Genomic DNA, 16,863 nt, shown 5'->3' on the forward strand with positions numbered 1-16,863 from the left:
CTACAATTACTTTCCACTTTTTCAGTGTACAGCTCTTCTTCAAAGCACTTAAATAATACATAGCTATTTTCATGAGCATTTCCATCAAGTTTATTTTTTGTGAGAAACTAAGCGTATAAAAAACAAAACAAAAAAAAAAAAACAAATACAACTGTCTTACACAACCTCTTACAATTGAGCAACACAACAGTATCAATCGGTCCACTAATCAAAGCCAAGAGAAATTAAAGATTCTTTAGACAAGCTTACATAGTAATGAAATTTGAGGAAATTGTTAATTACTCCTTGGCCCTGTATACATATATATATTTGTATCAGCTTGAAGGAAAAAAGCTGAAATTGATCAACTAACATCTTTGCTAGGATATATTCATCCTGCTACATACTCTTACGACTCATCATATCCAATCTGAAATGTAATGCCAATGCTACTACCTAAACTATCAATCAAGTACTGAATATGCATATTACCATCACTGGTCCCCAAATTAGGAAGAACTAGACACACAAGCACACAGAAGCAATTACCTCCTAAATGAAGAATTATTCAAAAAGAAGCAGATTCTGCAGATCTGATGCATTAGTATCTTCACCCCTGTATCCATACTAACATCACCTTTGTGTTTTTAAAGGATTCAAAGGGCACAGCAAGGAACAAGTTAGAAAGGGAAAGGACACCATCTCCTTTTGTAAAATAGGCTTTAGAGAATAACAGATATTATAAGAAAGAGTTTCTCATGGTCTCTGTTAACAGAGATTTTGATGGCTATTTTGTAGAAAATTGCAGGCTGAAAGTATTTACTAGACTCAAACGCAAATAAAAACATTGCCAAATTCAACTGAGTTTACTGAGTGCTGTGATGCAATGCACCTCATGAACTGCACTTCCTGACAGTAGCCTAAGTTATGCATATAACCTAACGTAACCTCTTTTCCACGAAGTACATGTTTTGTCTGAGGTTTGGTTTTGTTTGTGTTGTGTTTCTTTTTTTTTTTTTTTTTTTCCCTGCCGTTTTGTTTCCTGGATTCATCTATTTCTGAGTGAACACAGAGTTGATTACAGAATTTTGGTGAGCCTGGAATCTCAAGATCTCCTTTGAGTGCTTAATGCAAGAATCCTTGTAGTGAACACTAAGATCAACTCAATTTACTTGCAGCTTTGTTCTGCACCTTTTATTCACATAAAGTATTATTATTATTTAATACATACCAATATTGCAGAAGTAAAAACTGTACAAATCATCATCACTTTTCAAAACTTGCAAAATAACCTCCAAAACTATTGCCAGACATTGTTGAAACATATCTGCTTCAACTTCTATGGGATATTCTTACATTGTACCCCGAACCTAATGCCAAGCATTACAAACATTTCTACTACATCATCCCTGCTAATTCAGTCTTAGGTCTTTCCATTGATAGAGATAACACTCACCCATTAAAAAACTGACTCGACCTTATTTGGTAGAGCTATAGGTGTTGTACAGCCAGTAATCACTTTATGGGATTAGAAGGGGGTAACAGGTTACAATGCTCTGTCTCGTAGTAGGCTTTTTCCTTAAAATTTCCCACTTCCGTATCAGTGCAGGGGGAGAAATGGTAGGATTATTAATATGCAAGATCCATGGCAAGCACTGATCAAAGAGGTCATCTGGCTAGTGCAACAGTTTAAGTGCAACAGTTTAAGTACTGACAGCTTCTTTGGAGCAGTCTTTTCAGTTGGGCAGACTGTGTTACTACTGTACACTAAATGAATTATACAGTGTATGTAATTAAAAATAAATAAATGCTGGTATGGACAAGTTTCACAAGTAAGCATAAAACTTGTCCCTTGGAAAACCTGTTATTAGAAGTGTACAATACCTATAACAGCTAAAAAAAAAATACCTGAGGCTAATTACCACATAAGTGCTAGTATCCTAATTAAAACCAAGTACTGCAAAACACTGAAATAAATACAGCTATGTAATATGCAACTGGAAAATATTATCATTTCCTACAGAGCAGTCAAGGGACAAACAACATAGGAATTAAATATTTTCCTAAACAAAAGCTTTTGACTTTTTTGCCTTTGTTCTTTTCCATTTGTTGATGTTTTTTATTTGGATATAAGCTTGGAATTCCTGCTTCTCAGCTTGCACGAAGGTTGGAAAAGCAGAAAATCATACATACCTTCTCTGCCTTTGCACTTCTTACCAGTTGTGTGAGCAAGAGGAAGGCTAACCTTTCTGACCACAGCAGATAAAGAAACAAATCAGACAGGAAAATTATAAAAAGACCACAGTCTAGCTGGTGCTGAAGGGCAAGACAGAGCTGCAATCTTTTTTCCAGGAGGCAAAGTTCAAAGGATTACACTAGAAAGGTCCAAACCCTCGTGGGAAAACTCATGCATAAAGTGCACATTTCCCCACGGCAGTGACTAGGGTTGCAGAGGGTTAATAGGAGATTAACAAAGACAACTATACAGAATAGTAAAACACCACAGCAGACCCCCTTATGAGAAGATGAGCTTTTTCTTCCTGCAGAGCAGCTTTATGTGACACCATATCCCTAATGATAAATTGCAGGCAACACGGAAAAATTCTACTGAAACTGCAAGGAAATTTACTATCCAAAGTCAGAAGTATAAATGTGCGAAGAGCTGGAGAGTCATTTGAAATTCTCTCTCAAGCAGTTACTCATCTAATCATCATAAAAATTCACGTTAAAGTATCTGGCTACTGGCTGCCCAGATTCAAAACAGAAGATCAATTATGAAGAAAACTATCTCCAGGAAATTAAATCTTTCTCTCTGAAAAACTTACCAAAATCTGTAGAAGTAAATGGATACATTTTGATAAAAATCATTATTTTCCAATCGCATGTGAACCTCTAAAACTTACGAGTTCGGGAAAAGAATATATCTACGTTTCTTTTCTGAAATTTTCATAGCAAATATAATCCCTAACGTGTATTAAATACTGTAATAAGCGCCTCTCCTTCCTAAATGCATATGTTAGAAGCTGTAGCAGAAAGGTAACCTTGTTCTGCTTATTTACATGATCAGTTATGAGAGTTTTCATTATAACATGAAAAATAGCTTTTCAAAGACTTCCCCTGCTGAATCCTAGGGCATGAAGGGTCCAAATAAGTAAGGCAGTTACATATTTGAATGTAAAATGGCAAATAAAAATTAATTACAGAAACTTGTGCTGTACAAGCATTGCATTTTTTCTTGAATATCGTTAATTTAAGGCAACATAAATGTCTCCTTAAGTTAAAAAAAAAAAAAGATCTGAAATTATGACTCATGTCAGAAAAGAACCTGACTGATCAGTTGCTGCTCAGGGCTGAAACAGAACATGTGGTCACTCTAGGTTGGATCAGAGGCACTGCTTCCTGAAAGTTTGCCTGTTCGCTTTCCTGTTAAATGTATATATATATATTTCTGAGATGAATCTTAGAATCAAATTTGTTTGCTAAGCCTGGAAAGCAACTGAAAAATAAATGTAACTTCAAGCTCATATATATACATGTTTTTTAAAGAAAAAAAAAAAAAAAAAAAAAAAAAAAAAAAAGGAAACCCACCAATACATCTCCATATGTAACTGATAAAAGCATTATTTGTCTGGGAGGGACTTCATGAGTATTCAGGTGCATGGCTGGTATTACTTTCATTGTATTAAATTAAATAGATCCTCGATACACAATAGAAATGAGGATGACTGAAATCTACCAGAGGATGTTCTTCTTTTTTATTATTATTCTTTTAATTCTATTCTTTTAATTGTACTGAAGGAAAACCCAGAAGGTCATGGACAAAACAAATTTTCTTTCCAGTTTAAAATTAAAGAAAAGGTACATTCTAAATTATGCATCTCTGCAATTTATGTGGAAAACCTCTCTCAAAAAAGAGAAACTGGTTTAACCTAATCTGAGCCATCCCCCATTTCCTTTCCTTGAGCACATCTGTCTCCAGTGTCGGGTTACGGCCCCAACTGGTAAGCATTCTTTCTGCTTGATGAACAGCTCACACACCATCTCCTTCCGGAGCACTGGCATCCTTCAAGCAGGAAATGCAGCTGAGCACAAAAAGTCAGGGAAACTGTTTGTTGTTGTTGTTTCCGCCCCCCAAGAAAAAGCATAAAATGCAAAAGAGAATGAATGAGTTTTAATTTTTGAGTGGGATTTAGTTTCCAAGCACAGGTTAAAATCATGACAGAAAGTGCATCATATTCTCATGAAATCATAATTCTCAAGCTGATGAGTTTTGTCTAGAAAAAGTAGTCTTCACAATTACAGTCAAGGAAGGAGGCAAACACTATGTGTGGCTTCTGATTCTACACCCTGGTCTGAAAAAAAAAAACACATACCAACTATCCTCTATATCAGTGGCTGGCACATAGACCCAATAAAACCATGAGATAATAAACCCAATGACATTCATGGTGGGAAAAAAAAAAAAAAAAAAAAAAAAAAAAAAAAAAAAAAAGCATTAGAAATACTTAAGCAACATTTCAAAATTTATCCCTTTGAGCATTTTTTTTTTTGCCAACTTTTTTTTTCCCCTCAAACAGCAACTCCTGTTATTTTTTTTCTTTTATTTGTTGCATAGCTCATATACTATCTCACAACATAATATAAAGGAACTAAGAAAACTCTAGAATTTAGCCTAATGACATTTGTCACTAGACTTAATAATTTGGATTACCAAGTAGTTCTGAAGTCGGTGTTCTATCCTGATCTTGTCTGTTAGTGGAATAATTCCTCAGGATCAGCAGGATAGATGAATCTGGGGAATACAAAGGTAGAAAATTTGATTAGAAACTCTGACATTAAATCTTATCTGACAGTTCTAAGTCAAAATAAATAAGAGTGTTCATTTTTATCATCAATTTGCTGAGCATTCTTCATGTCTTTGCGCAGCACTGCAAGCACAATAGAGATTTACAATGATTGTTGTATTTTTATTGCATCTTTACGATAGAAAGATATGTTATTCCAAGCAGAAAAACTGAGATAGTGAGACTGAAACCAGCATTACCGTATATAACAATTAATTCCTGATAAGCTTTATTTAACATTTTATCCTGATAATACTCAAAAGCTGTTCTCAAAGATTAGCAAGACACCTTATCTTTCACTGGAGTATGTAGTTATGTGCCAGCCTTAAAAGGAAAGGTAGGATTCAAAAATGGAGTTCAACTACCAGTCCAATAGGGAATGCTCCCTTAGTCCTTACAAGGGAGTACCCAATTATCTTTTTCTCCTGTTATCATACATCTTTGCCTATCAATTTTCCAGCTCCTGCCCACTATTTCATCTTTCAATATAACTTTTGTCATATACACCATCTGTCTTCAAAAGAAGGCATCTTTCTGTAAAAAAGTATCTATGCTCCATCGCTTTCCATTTCCACCACAAAATTTGACTTCAAAACATAACATCACTAGCTCTCGCTTGTTATCACCAAATACATTTTTATATTTGACAAGATAACCTGATAATTAGATACTTTAACTTTTCTTTTATTTCTCCCAATCTTATTCTTAGAAATGGTGCATGATATCAAATGATTTTTTCCCCAAAATTAATAAATAGGCTGTAACTGTATGGAAAATGTCATGTAGAACAATGTATATACCCTGTGAAGTGATAAGACACTGAATATGAGTTACTGAAATGTGTCATACAGTCTTAACTAAAAGACAATGCCCTATGTCCTGCTTCTCATTAATATTTGATGTCCAGGAAAGGAAAAAAATTCATGTCCAAAATCTTGTTGTAACTTTTGAAATAATTTCTGTTAAGTACTGCCTGTGTTTTTCACTTTCTGGAAGCAATCTGACAGTTTGACTATTTTGATGCTACCAAAGTGCAGGGAGGGAATACAGTGCCATCTGGAAAAATAGCAGCAATATAGCTTATAAATCCTATATTTAATCCTATCCCGATTAAATCATCATCCTTTTCACGTGTTTCATTCAGATTACAGAAGAGAAGGGCAGCTTTTGGCTCGAAGAACTACCTGTTCCAATTCATGAAGCACTATATACAGACCTCCAGATTTCCTTTGTACTTTACATTGCCTTTCCTCTTAAGCCAATTAAACAAAACAAAACAAACAAAACCCATCAACAACAACACAGATACAGAAAACAACAACAACAAAAACACAGGGCAAAAAAGGCTGAAATAATACATTACTACATGTTGTCTGGTTGTCCTTTGCCTAATTTCAAGTTGTAGTATGTAATATTAAAGTAAGTACCTGAAGGAAACCAAAAGAACAACTAATTCTAAAGTGAGGCTATAATACATTTTAGAAATTGCTTCAGTGGGTAAGCATCCAAAAACCACTTCTAACTTACATCAGAATTACAAGGAGCCTGTGATGCACATGCTATAGTGACTTGGACTTTATTATTCAAATAAATCTCTGTAAGCTTTTGCACAGAGTAGCTGCAGAATGAATACATCATACTAAACTAAGGTTAAAAATAAATAAATAAATATTGCACATAAGTATCATATTTTATTCAAATCCTTGTAAATGCTGTCTCCTCAGAATGTCTGTAAACTTCGACAAATACAGGTGTAGAAGAGGCCTAGACAGCCTGAGGGACTGGCAATGGTCTATGCATTCTTTTTACCGTTTTAACTATTTACAGAGTCCCTATCACTTTGAAGTCTTTACTACCTTTCACTTTAAGGTTATGAGTCTGAATCTAATATAGCTCAATGGTGATTGGAAGTCATCATCATTTACGGGGCCGTATGAAAGAGGTGGTCAGCATGTCCTAATTTGTGGTGATGTGTCCCTAACAGCAGCCCAGTGGAGTGAGGTTTAGGATATTGAGGATGCAACTCCGACTGTCACAAACTCGCTGGGTGACCCAAACACACTGCTTCTCCACTGTCTCAGTTCCCTCTCCATCACCTTCGTATTTGAGACACAAACATACTTTAGGACAAATCTGTCACTGGCACCACAGGACTCTGACTTCAGCAAAGAAATCAAAGCATAAATATTAATTAGAAGTTTGGTATAAAAGCCAGAGATTGGACAGACAACATACCAACTTGAATGAACACTGGGCAACACGTGCTGTTTATGACAGACCAATGTGATCAATAAGAAAAGGATCTCCCTTGGTACTCTTTTGTCAGATACACCTTCCTCAGCAATCATTTTAAATACAATTTTAAATGATTACAGAAGTTCAAAATAACATCTAGTAACTATTTGCTCTATGCATTAAAGTTGCAAGTTGTCTTTTAGTCCATACTCACATACTTTACCTAGACACATCAAGCAACCCTGTAATGATGTAAAACTCTGGAAGAGGAGGGAGTAGAATTTGCTATCGAGTTAAACAGGCATTTAAAGAAAATGGGAAAACCTGTAATGGGGACAAAATACTGGGGTACATGAATTAAAAAGTAAAGGTTTAGAACTTTAAACCACTTCAGATGATACTTTTCTACTAACAACAGCAGTTCATATGTGCAGAAGCTTACTCTATCCTGTCTATTTCAGACCACGATCCTGGTCCCCTAAGGCACAAATTCTCATTTGTAACATCACTGGGTGGTGTACGCTCCCAGGAAACCTTCAGGTTGAAAAAAAAAGAAACAAACTAAAAAAGAACGGGATCGGTCAATTTGTCACTGATGCCAGTAATTCACCAGACTTCAAACCCGTCGCTTCTGTAATACTGTTTGTGAGGTTTTGTCCATCTCCTCACGTCCATCCCCTCAGGGTGCGTACCTGCACCGGCATCTTCTCACAGCACCTCTTGTCAGCGCAGGCTGTGAAAGTTTAAGTTAGCTGTCCCTATCATCTCCTAAAAACATACCGCAAGGTACAGGCGGGGTTCTGTACACCTTAAGTCCTACCTAAGCTTCCCCCAACGTCACTTTGTTGTGCCTGTCACACGGCAGCAATTCCCCCCCCCCTTTTACCCCACTCTGTGAAAAACAAAAAAAACCCACCGACCCCCCCAAGCTCACAAATTAATTCCAGAATATTCTGAGCCTTTAGAAACGCTTGCTGGCACAAAGGGCCCCCATTAGCCTTAACTGCGAGCAATTCCACCCAGAATAGGCGCCGCTTCGCAGCTACTTGAGGGCGGCGGGGCTCAGCCCGGCCCTGCCCAAGCCGGGGACGCCCGTCAGGGTCGGGGGGCCCCGGGGGCCGCTTCCTGCCCCCGCCCGGGCTTTCTGCATGTGGGGCCAGCATGGGCAATGCGAAGTTTAAACAGTTGCAAATGGGGGAGGGCAGAGCGGGTCTCGTTTTGCATATTTTTTTTTTTTTTTTTTTTTTTTCCGTGCCTGGGTTGAATTTAAAGGGGAGCGGGCGCATTGTTCGGGAGGCTCCTTGCCCCGAACGCATTGACGGGAGCTGCTGTTTACACGGGCTTTTCATCCCCGCATTGTTTGCTTATGGAAAATAAGGGGGAGTGACAGGGGAAAAAAAAAAAAAAAAAAAAAAAGGAAAAAAAGAAGAGGAGGGAGGCAAGGCAAGGCAGAGGGAGGCACCGGCCGTCCCGTGTGGCCATTAACCCGGCTGGGGAGCGGGCTGCCCCGCGCTATGTGAGACGGCCGGACCCAGGGCGCTGCTCTCCCTGCCCTCTGCTGCCCGGCACCCCTCGGTACCAGGGGCCGCGGGGATGAGGCTCCAGAAGCTGCTGTGCCTCGTCGTCCTGCTGCTGGCCAGCCTCCTGCCCGCCGCCAGCCAGAGGCCAGGTAAGCAGCCCCTCGGCGCGCCTTCTCGCTCCTCTTCCCCTCGGTCCCCCCACGTCCTTCTGCCGGCCGGCCGGGGAGGCAGGTGCCGCTAACCCGCTCCCGGAGCCCGGCACCCCGAAAGCAGCCGGGGCGATAAGGGGGCTGCGAGGGAGCGGGTCCCGGCCGGGGGGACGGGACGGGACGCCCCTTTTGCAACCGGGGACTCCCTGACTCTCTCTGCCTCCTTCTCCCGCAGCCAACCTGGCCCTGCGCAGGAAGCTCCACCGGCACGGCTGCTCCCACCGGCGCTGCATGCCGCTGCACTCCCGGGTGCCCTTCCCCTGAGCCCCCCGGCCGAGCCCGGGCAAGGTAAGGCGTGTGTGGTCGCTAGCACGGCCGGGCGCAGGCACCGGCCCCCGCGCGGCACTTCTGTGGAAAAGCCGTGTGGGTTGCGGCCAGCGCTCGGCAGAGTAAGCGCGTTTGCTAATTGCACCTACGTTTCCAGACGCTTTAGGGCGCGTTTATACTAACCAAACCACAGGCTTGGTTTCGTCTGGTCCCCGGGCTCGAGGGATTTGTGCCGAAAATAGGGCTTTGGCGAGGCGCGGGGTACGTGCGCTTCGCCCAGAGCCGCTGGCGGGAGCCCAACCCTGCCAGGGACGTGGCCTCACAAGCCCTGCGCCCAGCACCAAGCACGGGTCTGTGAGGTAAACTGAGGCAAAACAGCCCTCAGGGAGGCACAGGGCGAGCCGGAGGGAGGCGCAGGGCGAGCACTGGCGCCTGTGAGGTAAACTGAGGCGTAACGGCCCCCAGGGAGGCGCAGAGCCCTGGCTGGAGCAGGAGGCGGTTGGGCTTTCTAGCCAGTGAGTGCTGTCAGTAACATGAAGGTAGTGGCACTTACCCACTTCAAAGGGGACTGTAATTCTCGTCAGTGAAAGGCTTTGAGATCCTCGGTTGAAAGGCTATACAAGTGCAAAACATTAATGCTTTATAGCTGATGAGGGCATATACATTCAAATAGTAAGTGCCTGTAGAAGCACACAGGTAGCATATGCAAATAGGCAAGGCATCAAAAGGAAACCGAGGCGCTCTTGCAATTTAAGGATGAATAAAACATGCAGTCAATAGTTTTGCATCTTCTAAACTCCTTCTATATCAAAATAATGTAGCCCCAGGCTCGAGAGCATCATAAATGATGGCACAACCTGTGCTCTGTGGAGCCAAGATGTTTCGATTTACTAAGCAGTTAACAGTGAAAAGAAGACCAAAGTCAAACTTTTAACAATGCTAACACCAAGAATCTCTGTCAATGCAGAAACTGCCTCGCTTAAAGAGGCTGTAGCCCTCCCCATTCATAAACCATTCATAAAGATACCATTGCACTGTATAGTGTTGTCCTATAAACACATGGAAAGTACATATGGGATGTTAAACTGACAAATTTCAGAGACCCAGGAAAGTTTACCTTATCTTAGGTTTAATCTCACTCAGTCTTGCTGCAGACTCAATGGCAGAACTACAAGTAGAGAGGGATGTGCAAGGAGGATGCTTTACTACTGAATGCCCTCTCTCATCACTTGTTAATTTCAACAAGAGGCAGATTAAATGAGATTCCCTCATCAATTTAAATATAAATCTAAAAAGACGGATAATCAGATCAATTCACTTGGCATGCAGAAACTAAATGAGCTGAATGACAGGGACAGTGGAATTTAGGTTCAGGGATTTCTTGAATGACTTCTGAATGGCTTGCTTCAGTTTCTAAAAAGAGTAATTTAACCTCCCTTCTTGCAGTTCAACTGTCAGTAGTTTGGGGATTGTCTGCCTGGAGAACACTTACACTTTTTCTAATGTTCTCTGAAACGTTATATAATGCACTTTGTTTGAGACCGCATTAGTTGCATGATACATACGCATTTACACTGGATTTGTTTTCCCAAGAGAATATCAATCTAAAAGCTATTTTCATAGTTGTCTTCTTTTACGTAGGGAGCTGATTGCTTGTAACAAAAGTCAAAGATGAAGCAGAACAGTGTAGTTATTAATACATAATATACTTTGTAGGCATTTAGTTAAAGAGAATTCTGTTTTATAAAATTGTTTAAAAATCCCTAAAGCTTGATTGGGGAGTAGGGGGTGACAGGCACCTGAACTAACTCTGTTAACTCCAGTCAGCATTGTGGGTGCTCAGCTCCTTTATCTTAAGTAGGATTTACCATCTACGTTTACATTCCCTTCCAGTTTTAGTCCTAATTCAGCAAATATTTACATGCCTGGGTAACTCGACTCACTCAAGTAATCTTATTGGTCTCAATGGAGTTGTACATATGGATAAAGCTATTTGCAGATGCAAACAGGATGGACCCTTAATCCTGAATTTCAACAGGTAGTTGGAAACTGGGATGAACGTAGCAGCCTCTCTTTATCACAACATTTGAAGTGATGAAGCCATTGAACTTGATTATTCATCATTTACATACAGAAAAATTAGGAGAAACAGATGGAAAAAAAATAAAATCTTTTGGCTTAAGTTTCCCAGTTAAGAGGAATTTCCTCAGATTTCAGCTATGTATTTCATAAATAATATATTGTATTTCGAATAAGATATTGGATTACTAAATCTCTCATAAATAGCTATTTCTTTCTCTTTCTTTTTTTTTTTTTCCCCAGTAATTTCATAATGGGCTTTTCAGTGTTTTGAAGGTGGAAGCTGCAACAACTAAACTGATTAGAGAAGTTAGTTGTAAGTACAACTCAACAACAGCTGACCTGATACAGCCACAACAATCCTGTTTTGAGGCAGTCCATCTGAAATGAACATTTTCAACAGTCCTGTATGCCACATTCTGCAAGACCTGGAACAAAGACCCATGACTCACATCACAGAAGTGGGGGGAGGGAGAAATGGTGATGGGAAGATGTACATGGAATCTACCTGGTTGAAACATTTCATACAAATTCTTTGAATCTCATAATGATCCGTGGAAGTTAAAGACCAAATCAAACATCTGATACCTGAAATGGATTTCCCATGATGTTGAGAAGGCTTTTTCCAAGGGGGGTTCTTCATGGTCTGTGCTGTTAAGACTGAGAGAATTCAGACATGCTGTTGACTGTGCATGCAAGGCAATATTTAGTGTGATGTCAAGACTTAAGCAAAGAACTGTGAAAGTCCATTTTCAGTTAATAATTTCATATATTAATGATAAATATATATATGTTTTAACACCTACATTTTCATCTTTATGGATTTGTCGTAATAGTGATGTAGTATGTGCTACTGTAATAGTATCAAAGTCAGCACCATGCTTCTGGTCCTACCAGCTTCACGTATAGCAAGCGATACCCCAGTGAAGAGTTAGAAAGTAAAGGGGGTATTATCCCTCATTCTGTAGGTAGAGAATTGAGGCACACTGAGATAAGAGATTAGCTAGGGGTCATGCAAAACCTACTGCAAAACTGATAACTCAAATCTCCCATGTCAGGCCTTAAGGTCAAGCCCATCCTTCTGTCTAATGAGCTGTTACTGCAAAGCCTATCATTTGTTTTCTTAAACTGGTCCGTCAGACCAGAGAGCTAAAACAGATTTGAAAATTCAGTTAATGTAGATCTATATGCTTTGTAGTAGTTTTCCTAAAATACCCATGACAGTTTTATAAATAGAGCATAAAAATAGACCATTGAAAAGAAACCTTTGTCTGGTCAACCCCAGTGTTCTGTAGTACGTTATTCCTGTAATTAAAATGAATGGAACACTTGGAACATAACACTACAATGAATGAGAACTTAAAGCAGAAAAACAGGCTGTTCTTTTCAGTAAGGAAGGTCAAGAATACACTTAGCTTTTATTTTTCTTTTTGTTTTTAAAGATAAACTCAACAACTTTTAATATAATCAGAAATTGCAAACTACATATAAAGCAAAACAAAGTCATACCCAGATTTTTTTGTGTCTTTAAATGTCAAAAGTTTTGTAAATAGAGGGAATTGTTATAAAGATGAGTGAAAATGAGCAGTGTAATGATTTAAATTCAGTATTAGAGTTCTGTCTCATAAAACAATTTCTAATAAGTGAAAGTTCCAGCAATCTTGAAAATCAGGTAGCTGAAACTTTACGAGTGTCCACATGTAACTCTTCATCTCTAAGAATTTGAAACCATAATCAGATTCAAACGTGCAAAACATGACAGAGGTTCAAATTTCTCTTATATTTAAAAAAAAAAGTTTATAATCACCCTCTTCTGGAGTTTTGGAAAATCAAAATTAGCTGTTTAACTTAGCATTCATTTGTATCCACGGCTATATCTGGTTAGAAATAAAGGCAAAGACTATGGAAAAGCAAGAAATCTTGAAAGTAACTATTTAACAGTTATGTCTTAAAAATGAGTATATGGATATAGTGTGGCACTGGATTTTTTATATAAGGATAATCATTCAATTAACTTTGATGAAGTCATAAAAAAGTATCTATCAGAGGGTTATATATGCATGTACCTTTACAAATATAAAAATAAATAAAACAAGTAACAAAGTATCCTAAGAAGCTCGATGTCAGTCCCTACAAAATTATCTTAAATGCCTGTTCTTTTTAGACATCCTGATAACATTTTCTTTGAAACAGACATTGATGGTGATATTTGATAGATATGTTTATAAACCAGATAATTAATTGTATATTTTGTAAAAAAATATGCACTTCAAATAATGATGTATCATTTTAAATAAACTACAACATTCTTAAGATGTCAAAGGTGATGCTTTTAAAGAAAATTGAAAGTTTGTCTAGTTTCACTGTAAATTCATATGGGATCAGTGTGTAAAAACCTTTTCTTACTCAATTTCTGATAAATAGTACTTATTCGTGTAAGCATTTTTCTCACATTTTCTATCTTTCTAGAAGTACTGAATTCTGATAAAAGCCATATAAAAACAACTTAATTTAAAATAACTATTGTTTAATGTAATGACGTGACACAATACCATGAGATTACAGTAGAATCCAGACTGCATTGTCTCTATGTCTAAAATAAGCAAGATTTTTAATTAGTTCAAAGTGCTGGGTCTTGAAACCTCACTAATTAAAGTAAAGGACCTTATTTCAGGACAAAAAGAGAGTCCAGAATTAGTCTAAAGCGTAGCAGTGATTTCTTCCTTTACAGGTCAGAAACTATAAATAAATTTCCAAATGCTACATGTCTTGCACAGTAGAATTAAGTGGCAAGTGGTGCTGCCACATTATTGTGTTGCACATTATTGTGTTGTCATTAACCTCGGTGGGAGCAGGGCTTCACAGGACCTCGTTTTCAGCTGAGTTGGATTTGCCCTTGACTTTGTTGAAATTTTTGCATTTGATTTGTGCAACATAAGCTTAATCTGGTAAAAACAGCTTTGCATAACAGGGTGATTAGATGTATAAACATGCAGTATGTAGACACGGTGCTACAACAGCTGAACTGATTGGATTCTCTGCGTGCATGTGTGGGTGTATGTTTAAAAGAAATTTGAGTGCAAATCACTGTTGAAAGTCAGAACTGAGGTTCACATGGATGTAATCTAACGATCAAAAGACCTGATCAGAAGTTATGTTTTGCCCTCAAACTCACAAAGCCAAATGCGAGTTTCTGAAACTTGGAACTAATTCCTTGTCTTGCAGTTACATGGGAAAAATTAGAATTTTATTTGAAACTCAATTTCATTAAATCTTTACATTATATTGGCTATTTTACCATGAAAAGTAAAATGATGTAACAGCAAGTCAACAGGAAATGGAGGTAAATGTAAGCCTGTTGTGAGAAACAGCAGATTAGTGTGTTCCCAAAGGATAATAAACAATTCACCTCTTCCCTTTCCAGAATGGAAAAAAGGAAATTATAGAAGAATAAAGACTGGAAATATTTCCCTTACGCCACATACATATGCTATAAATACCTCCATATCTGGACACACAAAGCCATATTTTGTTAAGGGTCACGCAAGATTTGTATCAATGTCAATCGGGAGAAGCATTAGCATGGTAAGTAAGTTCCAAGTGTCTGAATACCATCAGACAAGTGCAATTAGCATACTGATCTCTTACTGCTGTAGATGGCCTTTATCTTTCTTGCTAGCCATCAGCTAGCAAAATATTTATGCAAAGTGGGAAACAACTCCAGCAGCACAAAGATCGCAGCCTGTCTTTAGTTAGTAATGATGCCTAAAAGCCTAACAAATTCCAGTGCTGATGATGCTTTTTTATGTCTCAAGCCATCTCAAGGTCAGATCGTTGTCTACCCACATGCCTTTGTGCCTTGACACCACTTTCCTTTTTTTGATAAACAGTGACTTTCCATAGGGTAAGCCTGCTTGCTGTGTATTTGAACAGAGCCTTAAAAGATGAAAATTCCGAAGTTTTTTGGAGTCAGTGATTTCCTTTGTGAGGTGAGATACAGGGAGGTGTTTGCCCAGAGTAATTTCCACAATGAGCTACTGAGAAAACACAAACGCTGAGAGCCTTTACCTTGCATACGACGCATTCACAAGAGATCCTCGCCACGTCTCTTTGACGTATACAAGGTACTTAGCCCACACCAGCATCCCATTCAGAGATTTTTAAAACTCCCATGATGTGACCATTTTGGGGCAGCCCTGAACCTTATGCTGGGCAGTAGGAAATACTTCTCAAGCCTCCCAAACCTACAGGTGGCTTTCCTGCAAAGCCATGGGGATAACCACCTGTGCCCCAGTGCAGCAGTGAGCTGGCATTTGCCACCTCAGTATCCAGCAGGCCCCTGGCCACCCGCAGGCCCCTGGCCACCCGCAGGCGCTGCAGCCTAGCAGTGCCTAGAACACCCGGTGTGCCCCGTGGCAGCCCTGGCACCAGGGCAGGAGGTGCCCCTCAGTCTCTGGCTGCAGACAGGGGCTTAGCTGCCATGGGGTGGCGAAGGGTCCTCAGGGTCACCCAGCACCACCCTGACCTGCCAGGTCCCATCAATAAACCACGTCCGCCAGTGCCACCTCCACACCCCTCCTGAGATGGTGACTCCACCACATCCCTGCTGTCCTACTGACAAGTGACTGATGTCCTCCTCGCTGCAGCCCCCATCCCCTCAGCTGCTGCACTAGAGCCAAGTACAGAGGAACAATCACTTCCCTCATCCTGCTGACCATAATACTTTTGATACAGGCCAGGTTACCACTGGGCCTTGGCCACACTGTGGGTTCACATTCATCTGGCTGTTGACCAGCCCCTTTCTGGTGGTCCCGTTTTGCTGGCAGCTTTCCAGCCAGGACCTGGCACCTACCTTACTGAATGTCAAACAAGTGGATGCAGCCCATCAGCCCAGCCTACCCCAATCCCTCCCCAAGAGCCTTCCTACCCTCAGGCCGACCACCAATCCCACCAACTTGAGTGCATCCTAAGGCTGCTTGCAGAGGACACCAATCCCCTCGTCCAGATCAATGATAAAGAAAAATGCTAAACAGAACTGGGCCCAATACTGAGCCCTGAGGAACACTATGGGTGACCAGCCACTAACTGGATTGAACTCCACTCACTAGGACTCTCACAGCCCACCCAACCATACCCTTGTCTAGCAGCCAGCTTCTCCAGGAGAATGCCATGGGAGATGGTGTCAAGAGACTGTGTCAAACACTTAACCAAAATCCAAGTAGACAACATCTACAGTTTCTCCCTTATCCACTAAGTAGGTCATCTTGTCACAGCAGACAAAGCTAGTTGGGCAGGACCTGTCCTTCATGAGCCCATGGAGGTTTTTGATCACTTCATTGTCCTATATTCCTGTGTGTGCTGTGCGATGGCTCTCAAGATGATCTGCTCCACAGCATCTTAAAAGAATAAAAACAAACTATCAGGATCTCAAAGTCATTGCACAATTTAAAACAGTTGCTCACTTGTCATCCTAAATGTATAGGAAAATTTAGAGAGCTGTCTGTATTTTCATCCATCATTTTATTAGTCACTAGTTTATTTCACTCTTTTCCTTCAAACATTATTCTTGTCCTTACCTTCCCCCCAGTGTTTCTCTTAGAATTCCAAGCATATTATCACTGCCACTCCCTGAGCTTAATTTACCTTATAGAAGGTAATGGCTTTTTGTAAAGCAGGATTTCCCTTTTCTGTAAGGTATGCTGACCTGTGTCCCCTAATTCTTTCTCAAGT

The 16,863-nt window shown here is 40.0% G+C and overlaps 3 protein-coding genes across 6 annotated transcripts in view; 2 read left to right on the forward strand and 1 right to left on the reverse strand.

The window, feature by feature from the left end:
• MARCHF1 (membrane associated ring-CH-type finger 1) overlaps positions 1–7,930 on the reverse strand; it is a 404,383-nt gene extending 396,453 nt beyond the window's left edge. For 2 of the 3 annotated variants that reach the window (XM_084518145.1, XM_084518136.1), the window contains exons 1-2: positions 7,751–7,929; positions 4,691–4,771 (exon numbers count right to left, since the gene is read on the reverse strand). The gene's annotated coding sequence lies outside the window, so the exon portion shown is untranslated. Of the gene's footprint in view, positions 1–4,690; positions 4,772–7,750 lie in introns of all 3 variants that reach the window. The other variant, XM_084518138.1, reaches the window with a different exon arrangement.
• KLHL2 (kelch like family member 2) overlaps positions 1–16,863 on the forward strand; it is a 271,198-nt gene that overhangs the window by 170,732 nt on the left and 83,603 nt on the right. The window lies entirely within an intron of this gene.
• APELA (apelin receptor early endogenous ligand) lies at positions 8,142–13,446 on the forward strand. Of its 2 annotated transcripts, none has more exons than XM_084518157.1 (3): positions 8,142–8,727; positions 8,963–9,075; positions 11,400–13,446. In XM_084518157.1, the coding sequence occupies exons 1-2, from the start codon at positions 8,652–8,654 to the stop codon at positions 9,049–9,051; spliced, it is 165 nt and encodes a 54-aa protein (XP_084374283.1). In that variant the 5' UTR covers positions 8,142–8,651; the 3' UTR covers positions 9,052–9,075; positions 11,400–13,446. The 2 variants fall into 2 exon arrangements, with proteins under 2 accessions (XP_084374283.1, XP_084374282.1); XM_084518156.1 differs by having other exon boundaries at positions 8,202–8,727; positions 11,377–13,446.

This window comes from Aythya ferina (assembly GCF_964211825.1).
Source record: "Aythya ferina genome assembly, chromosome: 4".
In the NCBI taxonomy this organism is placed as follows: domain Eukaryota; kingdom Metazoa; phylum Chordata; class Aves; order Anseriformes; family Anatidae; genus Aythya; species Aythya ferina.